Source organism: Podarcis pityusensis, assembly GCF_964106645.2.
Source record: "Podarcis pityusensis genome assembly, chromosome: 13".
Taxonomy (NCBI): Eukaryota; Metazoa; Chordata; class Lepidosauria; order Squamata; family Lacertidae; genus Podarcis; species Podarcis pityusensis.
In genome coordinates, this window is record NC_138038.1 from 31,920,390 (window position 1) to 31,934,618 (window position 14,229).

Here is a 14,229-nt window from a genome sequence, read left to right on the forward strand (position 1 = left end):
AGCCTTATTGACTTAGGTGCATGACAGAAATCCAAATAAACCAAATTTTGCTTTCTCATCGTCACAGCAAACAGCTCGGTGTGTCCTAACTGGAGGTGGTGTAAGTGTGAGTTTTAGAGAACACGGGAGTGAGGAAGTCACAAGGGAGGGTGTGCAGGCAAGTTGGGGAGAGAGTGTGTCAAAGGGTTATAGGTGGTTGGGTGGAAATACCACAGAAGGTACCTGACCCCTGACTCAGTTTCTTGTCCAGTACATAAGGGACTGAGGAGAAACAGGAAAATATACCTCAGTCTACAAAGAAAAGACATGCCTCCCCGCCTGGGATAAGAATTCACCACTGGCCACTTTTCAAGGGTTTTGGTCAGAACTGGCTTCAGTTTCCGGACACCCCCAGTTCCCAGGCAACTTAATCTAAGAGGCCCCCAGGAATGTCACAAGAAGGCGAATGTCAGCTGGGGGAAGGATGGAGGGAACATGGTGCTTGGAAAGAGACAGATCCCTTCGTCACTGCAAGGGGCTATGGGGAGCGCTGTAACTGGGTGCAGGCCCAGTCAAGGTGGAGACAGTGAACAGGGTCTTCAGATGCTCGCAAAGGAAGGAAGAAGATGGATCTCTTAGTGAGTCTCAGCCCTGGCAATCACACAATTGGATCAGCCTCTGATGCTGGCCCTAGTAGTAGTCACAGGAAACCACACAGCTGAGGTATTGAGGGGATGGGTATTCTGAGAAATCTCTGCTCTGGCTCAAACATTCCCAGTAATGCATGTCCTCTGAGGGATGTATGAGGGAGGGGGCAGAAGGTCTAGGATCCAATACTCACTGTATCCCATGCCTTGTACGAAGTACTTGAAAGCCTCAGTCAGTTTACCAGGCTGAAGGACGGAAGAGAGGAAAGAGAGATAGAGCCAAGGAAAACATTAGAGGTGTGCTAATGTCAAGGTGGAAACAAAGCCAGCCAATCCTTTTTTGCATCATATCTGTAATCTTGCCTCCCTCTTTACAAGGTAAGTACTTTAAAAAAACTACCCCACACCAATGCTTGGGGTTGGAGGCAGAAGAACCCACAATAAGTTGGAAAATGTCTAGCATGTTAACCTCTCCAAGTCAAATTGGGTAAAAACAACAACACACAATTAAAAAGCAACAATTGGACATAAGTTCAGTCACATTTTGGGAAGGGGTCTACACCCAGTTTCAGGACAAAGACAATTTTTCTATGAATGTTGAGATTTATTTTTTCTTATCCCAAAAAGTCTGATATTTTGGGGTTTATTGTACAATATCTGCCAATCAATTGTAACTGATTGATCCTACTAGAAAACAGCAACAGTCCAGAAGCGCCCACAGGTTATTGGGCCCACAGGTTATTTGCAAGTTATTGGGACCTTGAAAACTTTTGTGAGATGCATTTGGAGCTGGAGAAACAGCAGCAGGGAAGGGGAAATAAAGTGCTTGCTCTCCTAACTCTAAACCACCCCTTCCCAAAGTGACTTTTCTATTTAACTAAGTGCAGAAGAATAGACAGAATCCAGTCCTGCCCCCGACCCTCCCACCAGTCGTGCCAGCCTGTCTCACCTGGGTCAGCTGTGGTTGTCCTCCAGAATCTGCCATCTGAAAGATACAAAGAGAAAGCTAAATGGGGAGCAACTGTCTACAGGCTGGAGAATATGCAAGACTAAGGAGGAAGACCTGGCCATCTCTCTTAAGTGGCCGCCTCCCACTCTCAACGATTCTCTGCAAAGCACAGGTTGTTGTTCAGTGACAGCAGAGGATGAGGAAAAGTTGAATTTGGTTAGTATGTGTGCGTGGGAACCTGAGCTGATTTCTGTATAAACATGAATAGACACACCAAAGCTTTGACACCAGTGGAACCTCAGTCACAACCTACCAAGAATACTCCTGTGCCCTACCTCCTAGAACAGAGAATCTGTGTTCAGAAAAATCCTGCCCCTCCCCAAAGGGAAACCTTAAGAAAGCATTTATGCATTCATCCTTCAAAGATTTAAAGTTATATAAACAAAGAAGTAGCTGTGGTGTGTGGTGTGTGGGAGGCAGCAAAAAAGATTTAGGCAAACTTTAGGAATCTCAAAAGTGATGTTATGGGGATGGTAGACAAGCCCTGAAAGACAGAGGTAGAGGAATTGGGAGGTGTGGGGAGACAAAATGATGGTCATAGAAGAAACATGGAGCAACCAGGTTTTTAACATTGAATTTCATGGGTATTCTTAATAGGTTATATTGCTTTATGTAAGGTGCTTAGAGATTTTTGTCGGTGATTGTATATAAGTCTAGCCTAATGAAATAACAAATGGGAGAAGGGATGATAGAATATTTGATTTCTGCACTTTTTGCCTGTCAAATCTATGAAGACGACCAAATCGGATTGGTGACTTGTATTATCTGAAAATTTCCAGGCAGGACTTCTGAATGGTAACTGGCCTACCTTTAGGCAGATTCAAACAAGTTATTAACAGAGATTGTGGCTAGCTTTCTCTTTCTGACGACAAAGCATGAAAGGAAATCTCTCCTGATCAAACCTATCCTGTATGGCTACTGTTCTCATGCGTTACAGTTTTTAATCTGGTTATGTTATTTATTTTGTTCGGCTCACATTTAAGTTCCACATTTTAAGGTATCATGTTGTAGATCTCATTTTAGACATTCCTGCTATTTTATATCATTTATGCATTGCAACCCACTGTAATGTATTTTGAATGTTATGCTATGTATCGCTGTTGGCTTAATTTTGTTGAGGTCTACAAAATAACAAAGGTACAGCAGCAAAGTTAATGGAAGCCAAAAGCTAGACTGGCATCCCCTGCAGTGGCCTCGAGAGGCATTGCTTACCTTGAGGAAAGAGGTCTGGGTAGGGTCCAGTTTGGAATTGCACTCCACCTGGCGGGAGAGATAATGGTAGCGTGAGGATAAAGAGCAGAGCCAAAGTGAGACAATAGGTATCTTAGTTCCTGTCAAAACCAGAAAGTAGAGGATGGGCGGAAGGTCCAATGGCTCCATAGTTTTTTGGTGCTGTGGAATTTTTGAGAAGATAACTGGCACCATCACTCACCACTGCATCTTCATGAGGGGCCTGGTCTCCCACCACCAGCATCACAGGACACCTGGCAATGTGGAGAAGAAAAATGTGTCAGAAAGTTAAAGCTGCTGTAAAGGTTGCAACTCAGCTTACTTGGGTCTTGCAAACAGGTGAACAGCTTTTGAGTTGGGGCATCAAGAGCCCTACTCTACATTTCATGAAAAACTAGACAGCCATGGTGATTCGTAGAGGGGAGTGGACCCAAACCACAGTATGGTAGTACTTTTATTAGGACCAAGAAAATGTCAAAAAAATAGCAAGCAAGCTTTTGAGTTCTCCACCAGTCTTGAGCAAGCTAAGCAGGATGGGGGAGCGAAGAAGAGAAGAAATATTTGTAGGTTGAAACAGTCTGAAGATGGGATTCCAGCAGTCTGGGCCCTTGCAGACTCCTGCTATTTTCAGGTGGGATGCAGTCACAGAGTGGCAAATTCAGGTTGTGCAATCAAAGCCGATAGGGCACTTTTTTTGCACAACAAACTTCGGGATGGGAAAATAGACTTGAAGTATCAGATCACATTTGCTTCCTGCAACACCACACCCCATAATGTCCCCACAAACAAATAAAAACGGATGATCATTAAGCAGGCTGCCTGGAAGCGGCCTACAGGCTACAACAGCCTCCTGCAGCCTAGTGCTCTCCAGATGTCTTGGATGGCTGCGCTGGCTGGGGCTGATGGGAATTGTAGTCCAAAACATCTGAAGGGCTCCTGAGGTCTCCCGGTTGGGAAGGGCTGTGTTACACTGTCCACAGGAGAGCAGCTGCACTGCAGGAGAACTCTGAAGACTCCCCTCTCCCATACAGGCAGAAAAAGGCAGAGGACAAAAACTGCAGTGAAGGAGTAGCTGTTGGCTGCCTTCCTCCCGCCCTTGCCCCAAGTGACTAATTTTTCCCAGGCACTCAGAGGAAGAGAAGTCGGGGAAGTTAGCTGCTAAGAAAAAAAATAAAATAAGAGGAGATAAACAACAGAGGGGGAGAAGCAGCCAATGATTCCTCCTCCACTCCAATTGATCTCTATCACCTCCCACTCTCTCTGGCTCTTGGTGCAGGAGTCATTAGAAATCACAACAAACAGATCTCTCATGTGGTCAATGTAACATGTAGTTATGCTCTCAGGTACTGCTGGTGATATGTCAGGCCTCTCTGGGTGGTGGGGACAGCAGGAATCCTTGCCTCAGTGTCAATCCAGGGCATGTCTATCCTGGAAGTTTGTGGAAAAGGGGACCTGGCAATCAGCTACACACTCTTGCACACTCCATCAGCTCAGACCCAGCCATTTTGTTTGGGGTGCAGAGGTGCTTCCTAAGGTTGCTTAGCAACCACAGTACACTACTGATACCCTCCTGTCTCAGGGTCAGCTCAGCCCTAGAGGCCATACAGACCATTTTGGGTGGGTGGAGAGTGGCATCAAACTTCGAGAGCCACACAGTTTTACTGTCAAAAACCCTCAAGGGAGGAGCACACTACCCGCCACCCTGCGAACATTTGAGGAAGCAGGGCAGCCGCCATTTTCCCAGTAGCAGCTCCATCTGCTCACTCCATCCAATTGTGAACCAGGGGTACAAGACTGCAATTGGGAAGACCCTTAAGGAAGGACCGTAATATCCCTGTAGGTGATCAATATTGGGAACAGCAAAATTATAATTACTGATTATTATTCATTATTGTTGTACTATGTATTTTGGGTCTACAGACTGCAATAAGGCTGTGTGTGAATTTTTCTTTTGCCTGGAGAAGCAATATAGCTTGAGCCAGCCCAGGCCCCTCATGAAACCTGGCACAAGAACCAAGGCTTATATCCAAATTCTACAGAGATGGAAGTCCTCCTTCCCATTAACTTCCCATTCCAGCAGAGTTTTGCTGTTATAAAAGGGTGTGCAGCTGAATTTTGTGTCAATTCAGGGCGTTGGTTTCTTTTTGAAAATAAAATAGCTCAAAAGAACAGCTCATGGTTCCTCAAAGGAGCAAGTGTACAAGAATGGGAAACTCATGAAGATGAGCACACACACAAAAATCAGGGTTATAAACAGCTTTTTCTGGGTCCCTCTAAAGAACATAGTCAGGGCCCCTCCTTTTTATTGTGAATTCATGATGATGTTGGGGAAGTTATATGTGATTCCACTTTCAATATTGTTTGTGCCTGCAAGTTTCAAGGTGGACATACTGCTTCATTTCCAATTGGTGCATGCCCTGTGACTTCCTGCTGAAATCCTTTAACTTTTTATACTCAGATTTTCCACTTTATTCCCTCCCCCTTCATTGCCCTATAGCACAAGAGTGCCCCTCCAAACGGCAATGCCATAACATTGGGGAAGCACTGCAGAATAACTTATCAGTGTGTGGACCTCTGGTATATATTCACCACTATGGCACTATTATTGTGCCAATGACATACAGAAATTTAGGAAGCTTCCTTGTACTGAGTCAGACCATTGACCCATCTAGCTCAATCCTGTCTACAGTGACTGACAGTGCCTGTCTAGGCCTACCAGGAGATGCCAGGGATTGAACTGAGGATTTTATGCATGCAAGACTTTACCACTGAGCTATAGCCCTTCCCAGTGGCAAAATGCACCTTGGGGAATCTGGAGGCGCCCTCCCAGGGGCCTTTCCACGTAGCCCCTGCTTGATGCCTGCAGAATTGGTTCCTTTTCCTCACTGGTGTGCCCAGAAAGCTGGCAAGTGAGCATGTGACAGTAGCGAGGATTTTTTGGGTGGCAGTTTCTGGGGTCTTGACAGATGCCCATGGATGCTGCCCTACTAAGTTGGGATCAGTGAAAACAAGAAGGAACAAAAACTGCAATGCAAGATTGCCTTCGTTCAGACACAACATAATAAATTGCTATTTTTAGCATCTCTCTTTCCACATCCCTCTTGCCACCCCTGGGAGTTATTCACAAGGTCACACCTTTTATTTTCAATTAATTAATCATGCAAGCCAGTCCCTAAAGTGTCAGAGTGAAGAAAATAAAAGAATTGCTGGGAAAACAGAGCAAGCTTGTCACTAATTAATCTAAAATAAGATTAATGAGGATGAGAATGGACGCTAGACAAGGCGGATGTTCGCGGAGGTATTACTGTATATAAATAATTGCTAATTTTTCAACTTGCCACTGTTCTTATGCCTTTAAGCAATGCTTAATCTGCAGGCTTTAGGTAATAAGTTTCACATCCAGTTTCATGAATAGCTGCACTGCTAGCACCCCAAGCCGCTGTTCAAAGGCACAAGAGCAGGCCAGACCAGTTTTCCTGTTCAGCTGGCAACCCTCTTAATGTGCATCTTTTTCAGTGCTTTGTTAGGATGAACTGTGCATCAAGTATCAACCTGAGCCTCTAATCTGTATTTTAAAAAACCAATTCCCTTTGCTGCTGACAGCATGTGAGCCCTACCAGAAGCAAAGGTGGCAATTTGAGGACACAAATGTGTGAAAGAAAATGCAGGGGCTGGCTGGCACTCACTTGAAAGTGATGTCTCCTCCGCGCTCCAAGCTCAGGTCTCTGCGGCTGTAAGGGGGGAAAGAAGGGAATTGTAAGCTTATTTTTTTTCCAGCCTCCTAAACAAAGACCTCCTTATGCAACCCGCTCCCTGCCCCTGCATACCAATACCATCACTAGGCTCTCCATATGCTGGTGTCCCTTGTTACATAACTCTAGGTCTAAGAGTTGCCAACCCCTAACACTTCAAGAAAGTGCTCCTCTGTCTTGATCACTGTGGCCCTTCCAAACATCTCCTCTCCATACAATTGTTGAAGGCACATAAATATCCTCCTAACCCAGAAGTTGGCAACCTTGCCAACTTTCAGGACCAAGCGTACTGGTCAAATATGAAGAAAACAAAACAATCCCAGCACAATCAGTCCGAATTCTGCAGCCAACCTACATCCTACACCAAGCAGAGCATAATTCTCTAACCTGACGAAAATTCGCATCATCCTCTTATTTTGCATTGTTCAGTTGCAACTGTTTTAAAAAGTTTGCATCACTGAGGATACAATCCTGATGTTTACTCCTGGGGAGCGAGGGGCAAGGGGAATCACAACTACTTGCCTTTTCCATCTCCTTCTGCCAGTGGAGAGGGAAACTGCTCTCAGTAGAAGCGCTGAGCTTTGCTCAACGGGTGGGAAGTTGCCCCTGGGGCATTTTGGGGTGGCATGCTGAAGCCTTGACTCTCGTGTCACATTCGCATCATGCATTCAAAATACAGTACATTTAAAGTGAATGGCTTCCCCCCAAAGAATCATGGGAACTGTAGTTTACATCTCACAAAAATACAATTTCCAGCACCCTTAACCACCTACAGTTCCCACGATTCTTTAGTGGAAGCCATGTGTTTTAAAATAGGGATGTGGGTGGCGCTGTGGGCTAAACCACAGACTTGCCGATCAGAAGGTCGGCGGTTCGATTCCCTGCGACGGGGTGAGCTCCCGTTGTTCGGTCCCTGCTCCTGCCAACCTAGCAGTTCGAAAGCACAAAGTGCAAGTAGATAAATAGGTACTGCTCCAGCGGGAAGGTAAATGGCGTTTCCGTGTGCTGCTCTTGTTCACCAGAAGTGGCTTAGTCATGCTGGCTACATGACCTGGAAGCTGTCTGCGGACAAACGCCAGCTCCCTCAGCCAATAAAGCGAGATGAGCGCCGCAACCCCTGAGTCAGTCACGACTGGACCTCATGGTCAGGGGTCCCTTTACCTTTACCTATGTGCTTTAAAATAGGGCTGCCAAGTGTCCTCTTTTCTCAGGACACACCTTCTTTTTCAGGGGTAAGATTTGGGGCAAATTGCATTCATCTGCTTTGAATGTCTGTCATAGGATCCTCTTTTTTTGCTCTTCAAAATATGCCATCCCTAAAATATACTATATTGGACCCCTCTGCTGCATTCACCTGGAGCTAGCCCAGGGGAAAGAAAAAAAACATCATTCCCACCTTATATCCTGGCTTGCAGGGCTTTAGATGTGGGATTGCTTTGCCTTTCTGTTTTTACTAGTCATATGGCGAAGCAAAGAAGTATGCAAGCCATACCCTAATGTCTGGAAATCTTATTCAGCCACTCATCCAGCACCTTAGATTTCTCGTTGGCATTGCCAACAGACCTTCAAACATATTCTCGCAGCCATGAGGCCTGGAAACTTGCTTCTTCCTTTTTCTTTTTATAAATAAAGTTAAGATTCTCGGAAGATTGAATTCTACCACCAATATAACATCCTGCATTTCCCCCCCTGCAGCTGCTGCAGAATCCCAGCACACACACACACACACACACACACACACACACACACAATCCTCCCTGTGTCTCATCCCTTTCTCTGGGCCAACCAAATGGTGCAGTGACTAAACAACTGCAGTTATTATTTATCATTATCCCATCTTTTCACAACCACGCACAAGGCAGCTTACGTATGACTGAAATAATACAAAGGCTTCAGTCATCTGCCTTTTAACTTGAACAGTCCATCAGTTCATTGATTTACATTTAAATAATACACACCAGCATATTGTCAAACCCTTTAAACAGAGCAGCCTTTCTGAGAAGCATGAGGTTAAATTTATGAGTGAGCAAAAAAATTTTTTTAAAAAAACAAGCAGCAAGTTCATTAGAATGGCAACTTCTTAAACTGTGTTCCATGAGAGGAAATGAGGATTGAAGGAAATTATTAAGGGCTTCCGTGAACCTAAACCATCTACCCATGCCCAGGTTCAGAAGGATCCTTTCAGCTCTGGTACACCAGCAGAACACAACTTACATTTAAATTAAAACATGTGAATTCCCTCAAAGAACCCTGAGAACTATAGTTTTTTGAGGGTGCTGGGAACTGTAGTTTTGTGCAGGGTAAATTACAGTTTGCAGGATTCTTTGGGCAAAAACCACATGCTTGATATATGCTGTTAAGTGTATGGTGTATACGCAACATCACTGTGGGTGCCTGTTTTGGGCCCTCTTTAGACTAACACTCATACTGACACCAGACGGCAGCTGTGTTTTCCCCTCAAACTCTTTTTACAACAGTGCCCTGGAACTTGAGTTATGGTGAAATAAAAGACAGGGTCGTCATCCAGAACTACAAAATTAGCCACACATAGGCCCTATCCCCAAGACCCTGTAGGAGTGGAACGGGACCAGATGGCACTTCTCCAAGGGCTCCCTCAACTTTGGAAACAGCCACCGCTTTCCAATCCATTTCAGCTGGAGATGGGTGATTCTACTGTGATTCTGCATTGAGTCTGAATGGATGTTCGGCTATTCCCTAAAGGAGAGATGCAGCAGAACCACCCATTTCATACTTGCATGAGTCACACTGCCCTGGGCAGTCAGGAGACATCCTCAGAGCAGTGAGCCATGCGGTAACACACAGGGTGTGCTTCTCTAAAGGCAAGTAGTTCTTTCAATAGAAAAAGCAGGCAGTTAAGACAGAACAGAAAACCCGTAGCTGTCAGAAGTCCGAGGAAAGCCTGTGTGGGAATTAAAGAGCATTTCAGTCACAGGGGGCCTTGCCATTAGGTAGAATGAGGCAATTGCCTCAGGCGGTAAGTGCTGGTGGGGGGGAATTATCATTCTGAGCACCCCCTGGTTGTACCCTTCTGTCACTTGCTATGCAGCCAGTGCTGTGCAGCCACAATGAGCCTGCTGTCCTCAGTCCTTAGCACTGTTAGAAGTGCTAAGCAAAATTGAACTGCCAGCCCAGTTAACCTCTGTATGTGGAATTGTGTGCGCATGCAAATGTCTTGTGCCAGTCCTGGTTCCAGTTATTTATTTAGATACCTTAATATTTATATCCCTGCCAACTACCTAACATTGCTAAACTCTAGTCTGCTGGAGAACTAGAGGCCACCAGGGCTTGAGCAGGGAATCTGCACCTATGTTATTGTTATTATTATCATCTACAACTTTGTTGTTGTTGTTCATTTCATTTCTATGCTACTTTATATTTTTAAGAAAAACACCACAAAGCGCTTTACAACCCAAATTAAAACATCGCATGAAACATTCCAAAATCAAGCATTGCATAAGAAGATAAAATATAGAATAGATGTTCAAAGCAACATAATTGACAAGAAAATAAAATGTCTCTTAAAATTCAAAAGAAGACATTACAGAGGGAACATATTCTGCGCAGTAAAATCTTAGTGGTGTCTGGACCAGCCCTGCCTACCCAGGCTGGCCACTGGATGTACCTAGGCAGGAAGAGGTCTAATAAAAGACTTCCTGCTTAGTCTGGATCTGTTTCTTGCACAACAACTATCTTTCTTGCTCTGGATTGCTGCTGCCAACACAACCGTGACATGCCCTCACGCTGGTCTTTGATGCTGTGTCCCCACCCAGGTAAGTCCTGCCCACACACCCACCTGTTGTAGCTGCTCCAGTAGAGCTGGATATTGGGCAAATTGGTTGCATGACTCAGGACATGCCGCTGTTGTTGCACCAGCTCGGTGTTCTTGGACAGTTCCTCCTGTGGAAGAACATAAACGGGGCGTTAATGCAATATCCTAATCCCACTCAATTAAGACATGCCGTAATTAGTACATGGAAATGCTTATTTCTGTGCTATGAAAAGCTCTGCTATCTGATTTCCACAGATTGGAACAGGCACAAGAACAGGCCAAGATATTTTCTTTGGGGAGTCTGGCAACCCCAATCACTTCTCTCAAATGTAAATTACATTATTATTATTTTGCAAAAATGCAAAGGATGCCAAACATCCCCTCCCCCTAAAAAAACACTGGCCTGTCATCAAATCCACACTATTTTTTTTTAAGATGCATAATTGGACACCAACTCCAGCCATCCCTTGTTTAGAGAAAGCAGAACCATCTTCATTCATTTTCATCAAATTTGCAAAACAGGCCGTGCTCTGGCCCTCGAGTTTAGATGGTGATTGTTGAGGTAACCGAAGCTGACATTGTGATGTGCCTCTCTTCTTCCCCTTGTTCTCCAGTCATGATTCTGAACACCCAAGGTTGCTAATCCTGGCAAAACTGAGAAATGTGTGTGTCTCACTCACAGGGCTAGGCATTGCTGAAACCCAGTTCAGTTGGCACTGCTGTGACATGGATAACACAGAGCCCCTCAGTTCTTCACTCAAACAAGGGAACTATGCTGGCATTTTCCCACATAGAGCCATTTCCCCACATAGTGGCTCAATATTATTATTCCCTATTATATTTAAATCCTGCCCTCTTTCCCAAAGGAGCCCAGGGTGGCAAACAATAAGCGACAAAACAAGAAAAATGTCTTTAAAAGCATCTTAAGAAATCATGAGGTAAAGTGAAGTGGTAGCCAGATGGTGGCCTTTGGAGACAAAGACAGCTTCTCCACTGAGGCAGGGTCAAGTGGGAAGTTCTCCTGAGCAAGCCCTATTGAGAAGAGTTGGGGCTACCCAAGAGTGCCCACCCTTCATTTGAATGGATCTTTTTCAGAAGAACAGAGGACATTCCATATTTTCTATCTGTTCTGCCCACTTATGTACAGGCAGAAGCTATTCCACCCATTATTCTCTTTCTACAGTTTTGTGTACCCTTTCCATCTTTCTTCCCTCTGTTGTTTTCTCCACTTTTTAGAAATTTAGATTTTAGTTCCAGGTTTTTGGTCATAATGCTTAAAAAACCCCCCCGTTTGATAACATTGATTCCCCACCCCCAACTGTAGCAATTATTACCAATATACCAGTCAACCTGAATACAAATGGAGTGGTGGTGGTGGTACCTAACCTTTAAATGTTGGAACGAAATAAATATATGTTGGCCTTAGTTTCACTGAATAGGTCTGGCGAGGCTGTTTTTTTTTTTTTTTAAAAAAAGATGGAGATTTCTTCTTTTGTTTTATTACTCTGTAAAGTGACATGCACAACAGTTATACGTGCAATTACTTTTGTTATTAAAATAAATACACCTGCATAAAACTCACAAATATTACAATCAGCGAGGGTAATCGGGGAAATGCAAGCACTATAGAAAAATTACATAGTTTGGAATAAGGTGCAGGGTAGAGCACAACCATATAATTTCCTGGTGATTTTGCAAAACAAGAGAGAAAATAGTTGGAAAGATAATGTTGGAACATTGACGATGGAATACCTTCTGTACTGATGTGTGACTGTTGCTGACATTATTTGCAGTGCCAGGCTGAAATGTTATTTACCCAGCCATTTTAACAGTTCACATTGATTAGTCTGCCTTATTGTTTTAGCTGCTTCTATACTGACTCCATGAAGATGTCTTGTTGTTTTATTTATGTTATAAAGGTGGCCAATTTTAACCATGCATATTATATACTGATAAAGAGCTATCTATACAAATACTTGGTAATGTACATATAGCGAAAAGTGGGGGTGGGGAAGTATGAAGTAAAGATACGAAAACAAGACAGTGTTTTTTAAATCAATAATAAGAATAAATCCATAAAGTTCTAAATCCATGAATTTTAAAGTATGGTTTCAGCTTGATCCCACACAAACCTTCACCAATCTGCTGAGCTCCAAAGGTTTTGGGCTACAGGTCCAATCCACTCCAGACAGCATGGCTGTGCTGACTGAGGCTGACAGGACTTGCAGTTCAAATAATCTGGAGGGTACCAGGTTGGCGAAGGCTCTCACATCACTAGAGAGCGCCTTCTCGGGGGGGGGGGTATCCCTGGTCCATTTTATCTCCGACACACCGCTCCATGCACCAACTACTGTCACCCTTCTCCCCTCTTGCACATGCTTACCTGGCTGAAGAGATGTTGCAGAATCATCTCAGAGTTGGAGGATGTGAGGCCAGTCAGCTGAAGAGAGAAACAGAATGAGATCAGAGGAGATGCAAAAGTAGACACTGGTTTGAATGGGCCAGATTGGCACCTGCGTGAGAATTATGGGGATTGGCTTATTCCCCAGAGAGAAAGCAGAGATCTCTGAGAATCTATTGCCTTCTAGAGCTCAGCCTGTACTCAAAAGCTAAAATCTCTTTTCAGTACCAGGGCTTCATCCTGGAACATGCAAAGCAATCAGAATTAAGTGCTTCTGAGAATATGCAGAATGCATTTTATTCCACTGATGAATTACTGTATCCCACCTCTAAAAGACATTAAGACAATGTGAGATGTGTTATGTATTCAGTGGTCTGTGTTTGCCTGAGCTAAGGATTCTGAGCTCCTGTGTTCTGATTCGATACATGATGTCCAATCATAGAACATTTCAGGATTTGGGCCTCTGCCATTGGTCCTTGAACTCTGAGTCATGATTTGCAGCTTGGAAGTTTAGACAGCCAATCACGTTGGGAGTGGAAGTGGCCCAGGCTTTCAGGAATCTACATAAGCAGTTGCTTTGCCCCTGTCTCCCAGTTATGTAGTTCAATAAAGGTTCTTGCTATTTTCGCTGCGTCTTGCCTCGTGGGAACCCACCTACACATCAAGAGGGATAGCTTTTATGTAAGTCGCAGCCCTTGAATTTTTTTCCTTCAGAAATTGGCCTTTACCCTTCCTATCTCCTAAGTTCCCAGAGCCAAAAATTGGGAAAGAGGAGGCTCACTAGAAAGCTTAGCCAGGTGGTGCTACCTGGCCAGAATTGTCTAAGCATCCTGCCCTTTAGGTTGTTTGGGGGAGGAGTAGGTTGCACATCTGGGTCTTTGATAAACTTGGGCCAAATGTGGAACCATAGAAATCCTATTAAATTCTAGGAAATGTGCCAATTTATGTTTGTTTATATTCAAATAAAGTAACATAGAATATGGAGGAAAAGTCGGGGGGGGGGGAGTAAAGTGCTTTGTGAAAGAGGGCGAAGAAAGAGTTGAAGAGAAACCAGAGAAAAAGAAAGAGGGAGAGAGGGAGAGAGGAGGACAGAAATGCAAGCAGATAAAACAGGGCAGCAAACAGAGGAAGAAGGGTACAAATGGAGTTTGCTTTCAGACAACTTGTTTATGGTTTGTTTGAACAAAGTTTGTGGGGAAGTGATTAGATGTCAAGCAACTGTTGAGCATTCATTTGTTTGTGGGGAGATTATATATACCATCTAGTAACTGTTATCCTCCACTTTCAGTTGCAACATCTTGTCACTTTCTTTTTAAAAAAAATTCAAATTAGTTTCCCAGTATACCCCAATAATAGCCAAATTATAACAATAACAATTAATTAAGCCGCTCATCGCTTTCTTTAGCACAACATTTCTCTCC

The 14,229-nt window shown here is 44.0% G+C and overlaps 1 protein-coding gene across 7 annotated transcripts in view; it reads right to left on the reverse strand.

Moving 5' to 3' along the window:
- Positions 1–14,229, reverse strand: part of NDRG2 (NDRG family member 2) — a 42,591-nt gene that overhangs the window by 2,990 nt on the left and 25,372 nt on the right. For 4 of the 7 annotated variants that reach the window (XM_080978085.1, XM_080978082.1, XM_080978086.1 and 1 more), the window contains 8 exons: positions 12,791–12,847; positions 10,432–10,535; positions 6,552–6,596; positions 3,068–3,119; positions 2,848–2,895; positions 1,576–1,611; positions 821–872; positions 228–261 (listed from right to left, as the gene is read on the reverse strand). In XM_080978085.1, coding sequence (XP_080834211.1) covers positions 228–261; positions 821–872; positions 1,576–1,611; positions 2,848–2,895; positions 3,068–3,119; positions 6,552–6,596; positions 10,432–10,535; positions 12,791–12,847 — 428 coding nt within the window. Of the gene's footprint in view, positions 1–222; positions 262–820; positions 873–1,575; positions 1,612–2,847; positions 2,896–3,067; positions 3,120–6,551; positions 6,597–10,431; positions 10,536–12,790; positions 12,848–14,229 lie in introns of all 7 variants that reach the window. The other 3 variants (XM_080978088.1, XM_080978087.1, XM_080978084.1) reach the window with 2 other exon arrangements.